Source organism: Pistacia vera, unplaced genomic scaffold (genome assembly GCF_008641045.1).
Source record: "Pistacia vera cultivar Batoury unplaced genomic scaffold, PisVer_v2 Contig1, whole genome shotgun sequence".
Classification (NCBI taxonomy): Eukaryota; Viridiplantae; Streptophyta; class Magnoliopsida; order Sapindales; family Anacardiaceae; genus Pistacia; species Pistacia vera.
Genome location: NW_022195026.1, coordinates 6,783 through 21,314, shown reverse-complemented (window position 1 = coordinate 21,314; position 14,532 = coordinate 6,783). Strand labels below are relative to the sequence as shown.

Genomic DNA, 14,532 nt, shown 5'->3' with positions numbered 1-14,532 from the left:
TGAACAATACCCAGAAGCCAAAATCTAAACTTGATGAAAACAAATTCCAACAAGACCCCAAAAGCACACACTTCAACCTCAATAAAAGACAACAATAGAAGGTTTGAAAAGTTCAAAGCTTAAACACATGTGAACTCTCAAAGTCTAAAGCTCTATATATATACGCAGAGAACAAGTTACCAGCAAAGCAAGAATACAAAGAATGAAGCAATAAGTTCAAGCATCTCGTGAAAGCTAAGAATAAATTAAAATTAAAAATTAAAAATAAGGGTATTATCCAAAATAAACAATAAAAATAGAGATATTTACAGAGGGACAAAGTCACAGAAGAATGTCACGGATGGAGTGTCCGTTTCTATGGAGGTTGGTTTTGACTCAAACGAGATAAAGAGAGGGAAGCTTTTATGGATTAAAAAATTATAGTATGAGTTTTGCTGTAACAACACAGGAACTGAAATCAGTTTTAAAACAAAAACGTGCTCCAAAGTGAACCAAGTCAAGAGGAATCTATCATCTTACTGGCTACATATTTGGATCCATACAAGCATGAACCGTATATTCATATATATTTTAGTAAATTTTCAATTCAACTTTTGTATGCAAGAATTAACTCTGATCCATTCGTTTCGGATTTTTGTTTAAATTTATATTGTAAGAAAGTCATTAAATAAATATTAAATGATTTTTTTAATAATTTTTCTTCGCCGTCTAATTGTCTATTCGTTATATATACCATCTAATGTTTATTTAACTTTAAGAAAGGTTGTTTTGAAGAATTTAAAGGAAAAATGTTGTTTATTTTAAAAATTAATTAGTATTAATTAAAAAATTAAAGAATATTTTATGTTTTTCATATAAAATTTAGAGTTGTCATAAGTCATAACGTTTATTTTATTTATAGACGGCAATTTGCACATAAAACAATCAAAAATATAAAAAATATTTTTTTTTTTTCAATTATCTTAATGTGTGTCTTTAGTACATATTATAATGATTTTTTAAACTTATTGGGCATTTTGTAGTTACAAATGAGACCAAATCTAGGAAAAAATGATTTCCTTTATTCGAATTCTACTATAATTGGATTGAGCTTTGAAAATAATGGTAATAATAGTAACTACTTCGTTGACTCAGATTAATATAAATAATAAATTTGATTAGGACAAGCAAATAGAACTTAAACAAATATGTTATGATTCAAGCCTTAGAATTCATTCACGTAGCAAACCCAAAACGGCAGCACATCAATTAGCCACTGATAAGAACTTAAAAATACATATTTTGTTAGTAATTTAATTAGATTATTTGTGGAAAAATATGTTTAATTTGTAAAATTTGAGCGATTACTTTATAAATACTTTTTACGGAATCACGAGGTATATGTTGAGTATTTTTAGGTTAAAAACAATATTTGAATGAAGAAAAATGATGTTGATGGAATTTGTGATGAGTAGGAACAAACGGTGGAAGAAATGGAGTTGAAAAGAGAAAGTTGTGGCGAGTTGAAGATGAGACGTAAAACCTGGAAATTTGTCGAGATGAGCATGCTTTGATGTTTCGATCATAACTTGATCTGTAGAATTCAGAATTTGATGATTCTTATGGCGTTGGAAAGCTTATTCAGAGAGCTACAAAGTTAGTTTGATGACTTTTCCAAATTTTAAAGATTCCAGACTCTTAGGATAGAAAGAACAATCGTCGCAGTGATGGATCACGGGCCTATTTGGGTTATTGTATTCTCCTAGTCCGAATCTGAATGGTTTAAGGCATTTAATTCTTTCCTAATTAACCTTCAAACCCTAGCACTATAAATAAGGGTCTTTAATTAGTTTTTATAGAGAGTAGAGAAGGAGAAAGAGCGACTACTATTTTGAAGATCGGAATTTCTGCAGTTCTTGTTCGCCAATTAAAGAAGTTTTTCTATTTTTCTTTCTTGAACTCATGTTTGTTAATACAATGGTTGTTTTTATTACTGCAATTATGAACTAAATTCCTTTTCTAGGGCTAAAGATGTAACCCAATGTATGAATATGTGTTAACGTTATTGTTGTTGATTTTTAATTGAGCATTAATTTTAAGTTTTATTATTGTTTGTAATACTTTCAATTCTTTTGGATCCGAAAGTTGAATGATACCATGGGTTGGGTTGGGTTCAAGAGATGAAATATGATTTGTCTAAGATAATAAAACCATAGATTGAGCGAACGATAGAGATAGGTTACCGCGATCTGTGAGGCTCTAGTAAATTCCATAGAACTTCATGATATCTTAGCTCCTAAATCCAACTTAGAGATATTTTGGGTTGTTGCTTAAGGGTTAATTCGCTACTTGTTCAAGAGAAAGTTAGTAGAATATTGGGGAGTTTGGCCTTTAGAATAAGTTTAATTAGGTTAGCAATAATTGTCAATGCATATGATTTAATTAGTGTGAAATCTATGCCCTAAGTTTAGTTATATTGATCTTTTTACTAAAGTATTAATAAAATTCTTCTTTTGTTTAGTTTTTAGTTTGTTTTGTTTTTCATTAAATTCATTCTTAAAATTTTGATTCATCAAATAGCAATAAAATAGACTAGTTTGGTATTGTGTAGGTAGTTCTCTTAAGATTCGACACTCATTTACTCGAGCTTTACTACTTGCGTCATTTCGTACACTTGCGAATAGCCTATCAAGTTTTTGGCACCATTGTTGAGGAACTATTTTTCTTTTTTACTAATATCAATACGAAATATTTAGTTGCTAATTTGATTTGATTTATTTTTGCTTAGAAATTAATTTTTATTTTATTTTGTTGTGTTTGTTTCTTTTATTTAGATCTTGGAGAGCTTATGTTCAAAAGGTAGTGGTGATCTTAATCCTTTTGATTCTGAAATCGAGAGAACGGCTAAACAGTTGAGGAAAGAAAAGAGGCAAGCTAGCTTAGAAAAATCAATGGCTAACAGGGGATTTATAAATCCCAATGTGAAAAATCAGGAGAATGAGAATAAGGATATCGTAGGAGGCAATGCAATTGGTGGAGCAATAGTGGTTCAAAGGTTGATGGGTGCTATTCTAGCATCAGGAGACCACCAATTCAAGTGAATAATTTTGAGATCAAGCCAGCAATTATTCAAATGATTCAGCAGTGATGATCCCAACTTGCATATCGCCAATTTTCTAGAGTTATGCGACACATTCAGGCATAATGGAGTATCTGATGAAGCAATTAGGCTAAGGCTTTTCCCATTCTCTCTTCGGGATAAAACTAAGGCTTGGTTGATTTCTCTGCCATCTGGGAGCATCAAGACATGGAACGAGTTAGCTCAAGCGTTCCTTAATTACTAAATATTTTCCACCTGCCAAGTTTGTCAAGTTGAAAAGTGAGATTACAAATTTCTACCAAGAAGACTTGGAGTCATTGTATGAAGCGTGGGAAAGGTATAAGGTGAAAGATGGAATACATGGAGAATGATGCATGTGATACTAAAACATATATATTCATATTTTGCAAAAAAAAAAAAAATTCAATCAAATTGAAAACAAGTAAGGTATAACTTGTTACCTCAAGTCCTTAGCAACCTTGGAAACTTCTACTTTCAAGAGAAATTAAACAAAAGAGTATCCACACTAAGGTAAAAGAAGAATTAGGCCAAGAGAGACATTTAGGGTTCCTAGAAATTTTGATCTCTACCCTAAAATTGATATATCATTTTCTTTATAAATGTAGCCATGTAAACAATTCAATAATTGTTTTGGACTTCCTTAAACAATTCCATAATTGTTTTTGGAGTTGTAAATAATTCCATAATTATTATGAAGTTGTTAAACTTCTTTAAATAATAACATTAGATTAACATTTAATCATAATTAACAATTTAACTCTTAAATTATTTAAATAACAATTTAACCCTTAAATTACTCACATGTTTACAATTACAACCCATTATTAAATCCAATTTAATATAAAGAAAATGATTAATTATGAAATAGAATTCCATTTAATTCCAATTAGAAATTTAACTCTTAAATTATTCATAATAACTAATATAACCATCTATTGAATCTAATTCAATAATAATAATATAAATAACTTTATTACCCTTGGTAGGTGCTAGCCAACCTTGGATAATCAACTCTCTTTGGCTATTTCTCTATTCTCCTAAGTTTTTATGTGTGACCTCTTAGGTTCATTGTGGCCTAGTCGTGGACCCAATATCATAGTCTATTTCGATATATTTTGTCATAAATCTTTATGAACAAAACTCTCACCGATTATGGCAGACATCTAGCAATGCTCCATAACCCCTAAGTAACAATGAAGATATATTCTAACAAACCCTTTTATAATCATACGCACTGTATAATCAAATCCTTCCGTTGTCTAATCCAAATTAAAAATAGATTCTTGGTATGTCAAAATCCTTATCTTAATTTTATATCAAATTGGCAATCAATACATATAGAACGTGTCACCATGAAACAACCTTTTAAGTAACATTTTATATACTCTGGTCGGAGATTTCCCTTTTCCAATGTGTCTTGACATTTGTCTAAAAACTTGACATCAATCTATACCAAGTCAACGGATCATATCTTGACTATCACTTGTCATCACACATAAAAAACACATGGCCAAATCAGCTTATTAACACGTGACATGATTAGTCTCATGTTTATACATCATATGAACTATATGCGTTTATGCAGAATCCAACCGTGATATCTCAGGTCTAAGGATTAATAATACACTAGTACGATCTTATGATAAATCATTGACTACATTTTAAATATCCATGTGATTCATCATAAATAGTCATATTCGATAAACAGTTCACTAACTGCTTATCCATGCTAATGGCCTAGTGATATAACATTTATAATCACCTACACTAATACAATCACATGATATTCTACGAAGGCATTCAGCATGCCTACTATGTAATATTATTGCCCAATTAATATTACCTATGTAATGAATACTTTAATGATTTTGATCTTCTAAAGTTTGTATCATCCAGCCATTTTACATGTAATACACATATATAAATGAAGCAATAAACCACATGTGAAATAAGAACACTTTCTTCTATTGATAAGATAAAATGTATATATAAAATATATACATTAACATATATATACTGATATACAAAACATAATATTTTGGAACCGACGACACGATTGGTTCCCAAGGCATACACTAACATAAGGATCTCTTACAAAGGTGCCCTCACTATGGTTTGCCAATGTGGTCACAAGTGCAAACGTTCTACCAAGGGTTGCTACCAAACATACAAGCCATGATAGATGCTGCCAATGGAGGAGCCTTGAATAATAAAACACCGGAGGAAGTTTACAATTTGATTGAGGTGATGGCAAGCAATAACTACATGCGGACTTCGGAGAGAAATTCAACAAGGAAAGCAGCGAGAGTGCACGAAGTTGATGGCTACACCGCATTGGCTGCTCAACTTTCAACCATCCAAAAGCAATTAGGAGTTAGTCTAAAGGTAAAAGCTATTGAATCTTCTTCTCTAACTTGTGAGTTTTGTGTAGGTAATCACTCATCAAGAGATTGTCAAGAAGGGAGTCCATTTGCCTCACTTGAACAAGCAAATTATGTGAATAACTTCCAAAGAGGGAAAGGAAATTTGTACTCAAATGCTTACAATCCATCATGGCAGAAACATCCCAACTTTGCATGGAGTAACCACAATGAACATAAACAACCTCTTGGTTTTCAAGCTCAAGAGCCAAAATCTAACTTGGAGAATGTACTTACCAAGTTCATTGAAGAGACAAGCAAAAGGTTTGAGAAGAATGAAATCTTTGCCCAAAATCAGTTAGCCTCTATTAGAAACCTTAGGACTCAAATTGGGCAAATCCATAACATATTAACAGGAAGAGTTCAAGGAGTTTTGCCGAGCGATACAGAGAAGAATCCTAAGGAACAAGCGCATGCAATCACTTTGACGAGTGGAAGAACCTTGGAGAATTCAAAGGACCAAAAACGGAAGCAAGAACAAGAGAAAGATTTGAAGGAAGAGCAGAAGAACGATAGTTGCGGTGATGAAAGTTATTGCTGCGGCAAGCGTAAAAATTTGGAGAAGATCATCGGCACAAAGGACGATCACCGCGGCGATTATACTGATGGCCACGACAAGCGTGAATCTGAGTAGAAATCTTCTCTAAGCCATGCAAACCTTCTGAACCCACACCATTTGAAGAATCAAAAGTTTAACAAGCAATTCGGTAAGTTTATTGATATGTTTCGAAGTTTGCATATTAATATTTCTTTTGTTGATATGTTAGAACAGATGCCGAGATATGCGAAGTTTTTGAAGGAGATCCTCACACTGTCACACACAAGAGAAAATTCGAGGAACACGAGAAAGTCATGTTAACGGAGGAATACAGCACATTGATTCAAAAGAAAGTACCACCTAAACTATGAGATCCAGGGAGTTTTACTATCCCTTACATTATTGGTAGTTGTTATTTTGATAAGGTCTTATGTGATTTAGGGGCAAATATAAATTTGATGCCGTTTTCTATTTACAGGAAACTTGGATTGGGAGAAGTGAAGCCAACCACTGTGTCTCTCCAATTGGCAGATCGATCAATAACATATCCTAGGGGGTGGTAAAAGACATCTAGATTAAGGTAGATAAACTGATTTTCCCAATAGACTTTATACTATTAGACATGGAGGAAGATCGAGAAATGTCTTTAATCCTAGGACGACCTTTTCTAGCAACGGGTAGAGCATTGATAGATGTTCATAAAGGGAAATTAATCTTAAGGGTAGAAAATGAACAAGTAGGGTTTAATATTTTTTATGCTAAGAAGCGTCCATCCGACTTTGACACATGCTTTGAGATTATTGTCCTTGATAACATAGTGAATAAAAAATTAGAAGAAAACTACCCTAGTTCACCCCTAGAGAATTGTTTAGTCAACTCTAGGACTATAGAGGTTGACTTTGAGATGGTAGATGAACAACGATTAAAACCCTATTTGAATGATGAAATTAAGGATATGAGGGCTTGGATTCTCCTAGATGATTCGGATTGAAGAAAACGAGAAGTCAAGCTTACGACTTTAACCAAGTACTTTTGGGAGGCAACCCAAGCTTTTTATTTTTATTTCTTTTTCTTTTTCTTTTATTGATTAGTTTGTTATTTTTGTAGGTGTTAATTTTTATGTATGTTTTTTTTTTTTTTTCTGTTTAGTGTAAATAATTTTGATGTTGTGTTTATTTCTCTAAATTCATAAATTTAACACGTGATGTGTGTTTTCGATGAGGTGCACCGCAAGTTTCTTTGTTTTGATAGAATTAAAAGGCAACAATGGAATGAAACAAGTTGGTGATCGAATTGTCACATGTGTTCGCACTTCACTATTGCAAAAGGGGGTAACTTTTCTTTTTCTCTTTTTCCTTTTGTTTACATTTGTACATTAAGGACAATGTAGATTTTAGGTTGGGGGTAAGGGAAGTTTCTTCCCAAAGATTTCGATTTTATGGACTTATGAGAAAGTTTTCTGATTATTAGTTTGTGTGTTTGTTGAATTTTGATCTATTTTTGGATAATGTATATGTCTATGATATGAATATGATTGCAAAAACAATGTAAACAAATGGAGGAATACTTTTGCCTTTATTACAATGATTGGAATGTTAAAACATTTAGTTTGAGACCTCGGTTGTGAATTGAAAGAGGGTAAGTTATCACGCACTTAGAGAAGTTGTATGTGGAATTTTGTCATGGACATTTTGCGATCTCAACAAACTCAGGACTCATTGACATACACATCAAGGCGAAAATCCTAGAGTCACATATCACTAGAAATGACTTCAGGCTTGTTTTGGACCAATTAGCCTTGCAAGCCGACCGTTTTTAATTATCCATCACTACGTACCTTGAGCTTTTTTTAACACAAATAGATGGGTTTTCTTTCTTGCAACTTAGTTTTACCCTAACTGATTATGAGCCTAAACACAAACCATACCCATTTATCTTTAAGAGCTAATTGTGAATTCAAGCTATTACGAATGTTGCGATGAGGAAGTGTAGTTATGTGCAAAGCCAGGTCTTATGCGAAGAAATTGTCTGGGGTGTGGAGTGCTTGTAAAATTAGGGGGGTGTGTGGTGTGGTGTCTATTCTAAAATAAACAAATAAAGAGAAAAGAGAGAAAAAAAAAATGTATGTGAAACAAAAAAAAAAAAAAAAGTGGGCATTGAAAAAGCATTGAGAAGATGTGCAATAGAAATGAGTATTTTGGGTCAAAAAGAAAAGCTCGATTAAGGGTCGGGATAGGGCTGCGAGTGAAAAGAGAAGGTTTGTGTAGATAGTAATAAGATGAAGAAGATTAAGTCTCTTAATTTGGATTTTGTGTGAATTCCTTTCCGTTCTTTCATGAACCTATACCTGGCCTACCTTCCACGTGCTTCATCAACCTATACAAAGGATATGAGTCCAAGGTGTGTGAATTTTCTACCATAGTGGGAGCTGGGTTGGAAAGTTGAGCTATGAGAGTTTGAGTCCAGGGACTTCACCTATAAGTCTAACTCCATATACTGAGATCAACAATTTATTCTGAATGTTATGCATAATACCCTGGTGTTGTAGACTAATGGTTGGGATGGTTGTAGGATGTTTGATAGGGTGATAACAAAATGGGAATGATGTTTGCATGTCTGTCGGGTTAGGCGATTTTCTAATTCTATTTTGCTTTGTGATATTGCGATCAATTTTTAGAAACTTTACTGAATTGACAAGATTTTTGTGTAGTTTTGTTCTTTGATGTTATTTTATTTTTGGGAGCTTAGCTTAATGTTTAGTAGGGATGTTATGAGCATCATCACTGGAAAACCCTACGAAGACTGCAAAATCGTCAACTAGGGTGCCTAGGGGCTTAAAAGGTGGTCCCTCTTGCTATAAGCAATCGTGTCCAATCTAGCAAAGGTGATTTAGGATTGTTTAGATACGGTTTTAATGCTTTGTTGTTATGTTTCAAGCTTTACGACGCTGTTTTTAGCGTTAATTTTAGGACTAGCAAAAGCTGGGTTGGGGGTTGTGATAAGAGCTTGAAAACATATGTGTTATGATTCAATTGGATTATTTGTGGAAAATGTGTTTACATTGGTGAATTTGAGTCAATTAACTTATTCATACAACTTACGGATCACATATGAGGTGATTTTGGTATTAGTATTTTCAATAAACGATATTGAGATGAGAAGAAAAAATGAATGTGTGATTGTGGAATTTCTTTGACGAGTAGTGGAACAACGGTTGTGCAAGATCAGTTGCCTCTTGTGTGAGTTTGAAAGAAGAAAGATGGCGCGTTGAACAGAGTCTGTAAAACCTGTGAAATTTGTCAAGATCGAGCATGCTTCGATATTTTGATCATACTGAGCTGTAGAAATGGACAAGTCCAGAATTCTTAGTGGGTTGGAAAGCTATTCATAGAGCTCAAAGCTTGTGTTGAGCACTTTTCAAATTCTGAATATTCCAGACGTGTGGATAGAAAGATGATCATCACAGCAACCATTCTGATCGCCCAACGATGGATCACGGGCTGTTTGGGTATTGTATTTATATCCTGAATCTGACTGGTTTAGGGCCATTTATTCTTTCCTAATTAACTCACAACCTAGCACTATCTAAATAAGGTCTTTAACTAGTTTTTAGGGAGACTTAGAGATAGGAGAAAAGAGCACTATATTTGAGAGTCGAATGTTCGCCGTTCTTGTCGCCATTAAGAGCAGTTTTTATTTTTCTTCTGAACTCATGTTTGTTAATAAATGTTGGTTTTTATTACTGCAATTATGCAACTAAATTCCTTTTCTAGGGTAAGGATCCTACCCACTGTATGAATATGTAGGACGTATTTGGTTTGTTTTAATTGAGCATAATTCTAAGTTTTTGTTATTGTGTTGGTACTGCTTTTCATCTTTGGATCGAGATGACTGATAACCTGGGTTGGGTTGAGATCGAGAGATGAATCTGATTAGTCTAAGGTAATAAACCAAGATTGGCAGCGAACGCTAGAGATAGGTTACCCATCTATAGGTTCTGGTAAATTTCTAACTTAATGTCTCTTAGCTCGTAAATCCAACTGAGAGTATTTGGGTTGTTGCTTAAGGGTTTAATTCGCTAATTGTTCGAGGGAAAAGTTAGTAGGATATTAGGGAGTTGGCCTTTTAGAATAGTTAATTCGATAGCATAATTGTCAATGCATAGAATTTAAGCGGGTGAACATCTATGCCTAGTTAGTTATATGATCTTTTTTACCAAGTAAGTAATAAAATTTGTGTTTTTGTTTTATTGTTTTATGTTTCATTAAGTCATTCTTAAAATTTTGTTTCATCAGAGCAAATATTTTATTCATATAAAACAGTACTAGTTGGTATTATGTAAGTAGTTCTCTGGTATTCGACACTTGTTTACTCGAGTTTTAATACTCGCTCATATTCGTACATTCTAAAAAGAAGCCGGCAGTCCCTTTTCAAGGGAGGATTCTGACCGGCAAGCAACTAGTAGTAGCCACTCCATATATCGGGTTTTACATCTAGGGAGAGAAGAGTAATAGGCATCAGTGCTTAGTCATTTAAGCATAGATTCAGAAAGTGGGTTCTCAAGTGTATCTTTTTCAGCCATCAGATCGTCCTTGCTTCTTTTTTGCCCTGCAGTTTCACTCTAAGCACGCTGCGAATCGTTGTTGGCGACTTCACTTCAACAAAATACGTCTATAATATAACGAGAGGCTCTCTTATTATCTAACACATTCATTGAATGGAAATAAATAAAGTTAAACTTATTTGATGTAGTTATTCGATATAAAAAACAATGTAACACCAAGGTTTACAGGAGAAAAAAGAATACCGTAAAGTAAATAATAAAACAAATTTTTTTATTACTTAATGAAAAATGGCTTTTGTAAATATATTCTAATAAAAAGAAAGTTATTTCTATAGCATAAGCGAGATCAATTTATAAGATGTTTCTTATAATTTTAAAATAATAGATAAATAAAGATAAAATAAAAAATAAAAATTGAAAAAAAAAAAAAAAAAAACTGTAACTCTTATAATTAATTGCTAAGTTTGGTCTGTTTGTAAAGGAATCCGTAACAACTTATAATTTAAAAAAAAATTAAAATATAGATAAAGTTACGTATGTTTCATATTAAACAACATGTACAAATTATATTTGTACATTGCTAATAACTCGAATCATGTTTGTTAGATTATGGACGTGGTTGGTTACATGTGCTTCTTCAAGTTAAAAATAAGAAGAAGAACTTTTTTAAAATAAGCTCTTTAGACCAAGATAAGTTCAATCAAACATGCTCTCTTGTTTTACGTTTTAAAACTAATAAGCTCTTTAATTTTATCATGATCCATGAAGTTGGCATAATTAAATCCATTGGTCGAATTTAATTCGTCTAAGAAAGAGATAATAATTTTTTTTCTTTAATATAGATATATATATATAGTGTGTAGTCGGCTCCAAAAATATTTTCTGGTTATGTCTTGTTTCTCAAAAATAAAAATTATGGCTTTGAAACTCATAGTTTCATAAGAGAGTGAGAATTTTTTTTCGAATTTTCATACGCAAGAAATTGAAATAAATAATATAGAAAAATAAAAAAACAAACGAGCTGGGATGGAAGCAAAGAGTAGCATAGCCACACATTGGAGAGACAAAGACAAAGAAGCTACACAATTATTTAGAAGTATTGGTTAGAAAGGGACTCATCCACGTCCATACATAAAGAAGATCATGTGATATCGTTAGACGATCAAGTGATATTTTTAGACTAGTATGTGATATTTGGGTTTATGTTCAATACAATTTCTTTACAATTAATTTTGAGCAATTTAGGTCATCAAAACCACTACATAGCTTTATTGTATCGTTTTACCTTTCTAGGATTCACTATTTTGTGGAAAAAACATTCCGACTTCACGAATTTTATCACATTTATCTGTCTAGTTGTAATAGTTTATTGCCGTCTTCTATACTTTTTTAAATTTTAGTTATTGTGTTATAAATTGCGTGTCTAAGATATAAATTTAGTAGAAAATAGTCCCACCCTAACATATTTTTTATAAACCCTAGCTTAAAAGGAAATTTCACATAAATTCTTAGTGTTTGATAAAAGGAAAGTTTGTATTAAAACATTGTTTCACATTTTAGCTGGGAAATAGTATAGTTAAAAATAAGAGCTTCATAAGGCCAACCTGTTTCTCATTCTTTTAAAGTTGGAACTTTTATAATATGATTCATGTAAATTGATGCTCGGATTTAGTTGCAAAAAGAATTGGTGCAATAGCAATAGCCAATCTTTCTTGAACCAGGGAAAAAACATTAGCAATGTGAATAATTTCTCTCCAAAAGTATTTGAATTAATTATTTTCACACTAGCCTTGTCGATATACATATGAAAAAGAATGATAGTGAGAGATTCAAGCACTTTTAAATTAACAAGATTTATTTCTTTTTTTGATATATATAATTGGGTGTATGTTTCAACCCCTTTATGCGCACACAACTAATCGTAAGGTATAAATTTAGTTATTTCTAATACGAATGTACAAAGCTTGTATTCAAAGAAAAAAAAGTAACACGAATTCATCTTTATGGTTCTATATATATAACCGATTTATTGAGTATTTAATGAGCATTTTGTTTATAGTAATTTGTGTTATCTTATTTTGTATATAAAAATTTAAAGATAACTTTTAACATCGAACATTATGTGAGTAAAGATTGATTTGTTTTTTGTCGTAGATCTGTCTTAGCTTTCAACGTAATTAAGTAATTATTTAATATATTTATAGAAAGTGAGAAAGAAAGTGACATTTTTATACTTAAAAAAAAGCAGTATGGATCGATATATTGTAGCATAGCATCAAGAAAGATTAAATTTCATTTTAATCATTTTCTGCATTTTAATGTCTTTCTTTATCAATTAATAATGACAATTGCCTAGCCGTTCTAGTTGTCGCAAACCCCCCCCGGTTAACGCCGTGGGGCGTTGTCGACACCAAGTCTTTCTATATTATATAAAAATTATTATTTTTTTGTATGTGTATATATATTTAATGTATATATATTAGTTTAATCCTTGTTATTGATTTTAACTAAAACGTGCCAAATTAGTTATGAGTCTTATGACGATGCAACCCAGAGCCCCCACACCCATTACCGGTTTGGAATCTTCCCCCCCTTCCCCGCCCCCCCCCCCCCTTGGAGCCTTTTTCTATCGCCCCCCCCCCCCACACAAGTCCTTTTTTGTTTTTCACCCCCCCCCCCACCCCCCATGGCACACCCCACTCACATATTAAAATAAAAATTAATTAAATTGCAACCCTATATAATATACTGACTAGGTTGAATAAAAAGCAGGAAAAAAAATTTATATTACTAGCGATGGGACATTTTCAGACGTATGTGTTTTATATAAGGATATGATAGTCCAATTCAATAATTTTTTTCCAACTACGACACACCACATATTATAATACAAAACAATAGTATAAAATATAATTGGTAAGTGATGCAGAAGTGAGATAATAATTCAAGAAAAAATAACTAAGAAGTTAAGGTTGTAAGTGTTAATGATGGACTGTAAATACTTTCTATGATTGAAGAAACTGAAGCAAAATTTATATAAAATTATCTAAAGGACAAAACTAAGAGTTCGTTGATAAGATTTAGCATGCTAGACTAGAAAAAACTACCTACTCCAATATATAAAAGTATTGAATAAAAAAAACCAACAAGCTTTAAAAAAAGATTCTATAAAAAAAAAAATCACATATCGATTATGAATCAGCGAGGTTGGTTAAGTGTTTTCATGAAATGAATAGCAAGGTGGATTTATTCCGCAAGTGGGAGGCTGGTTCATTGACTCAATGTTCTTGTCATGGCCACCAACATGGAGTTGTTAGCAGTGGTAACCGTGACGATCACCCACTAGTGAGAAGCAATAATGAGACACATTAACTATAAATATTATTCTATCCATATAGTCTCTCTCCAAGACAAGGGTAGGAATGCTAAATCAAACTACTCTTTTTCCGTTAGTGATTTTGAAGTTGCTTTCATCCACACCGACGACACCCGTCGTAAATCCTTGCATATTTCATTGGGTGAAAGGGTTTCTACGATATAGAAGAACTTATGATTACCCATAATAATAAGAAAAGTTTAATGCATTACACCTAAATTATTAAATCATTGAGATATATCTGTTATAAGACTAATACTAATCTCTTATAGCTATAAGTAACTATAAAAAAAAAACATAATAATCTTTATTTTCTCGAGTTAGTTAAACATTTTCAAAAACACTCAAGTACGTGTAGAACAAATTATTTTAAAACTAAAACTGATGTTGTTAAAACTTATCGAAATAACACTAGTAGTAAATTCGTCAATAGCAATAACAAAAAACTGCAGGTAAAGGTGAACATCAAGAGAAAATGATTAGATTTATATTGTTGGAAATAATGGAGCAAGGCCGGAAGTTGTCGCTCTTAAT

General features: G+C 32.3%; 1 protein-coding gene across 1 annotated transcript in view; it reads right to left on the bottom strand.

The window, feature by feature from the left end:
• LOC116125986 overlaps positions 1 to 224 on the bottom strand; it is a 2,598-nt gene extending 2,374 nt beyond the window's left edge. The window contains exon 1 of the mRNA XM_031411983.1: positions 181 to 224. Within this exon, the coding sequence (XP_031267843.1) occupies positions 181 to 224 (44 nt within the window). The remainder of the gene's footprint in view (positions 1 to 180) is intronic.
• Between the last annotated feature and the right edge of the window lie 14,308 nt (positions 225 to 14,532).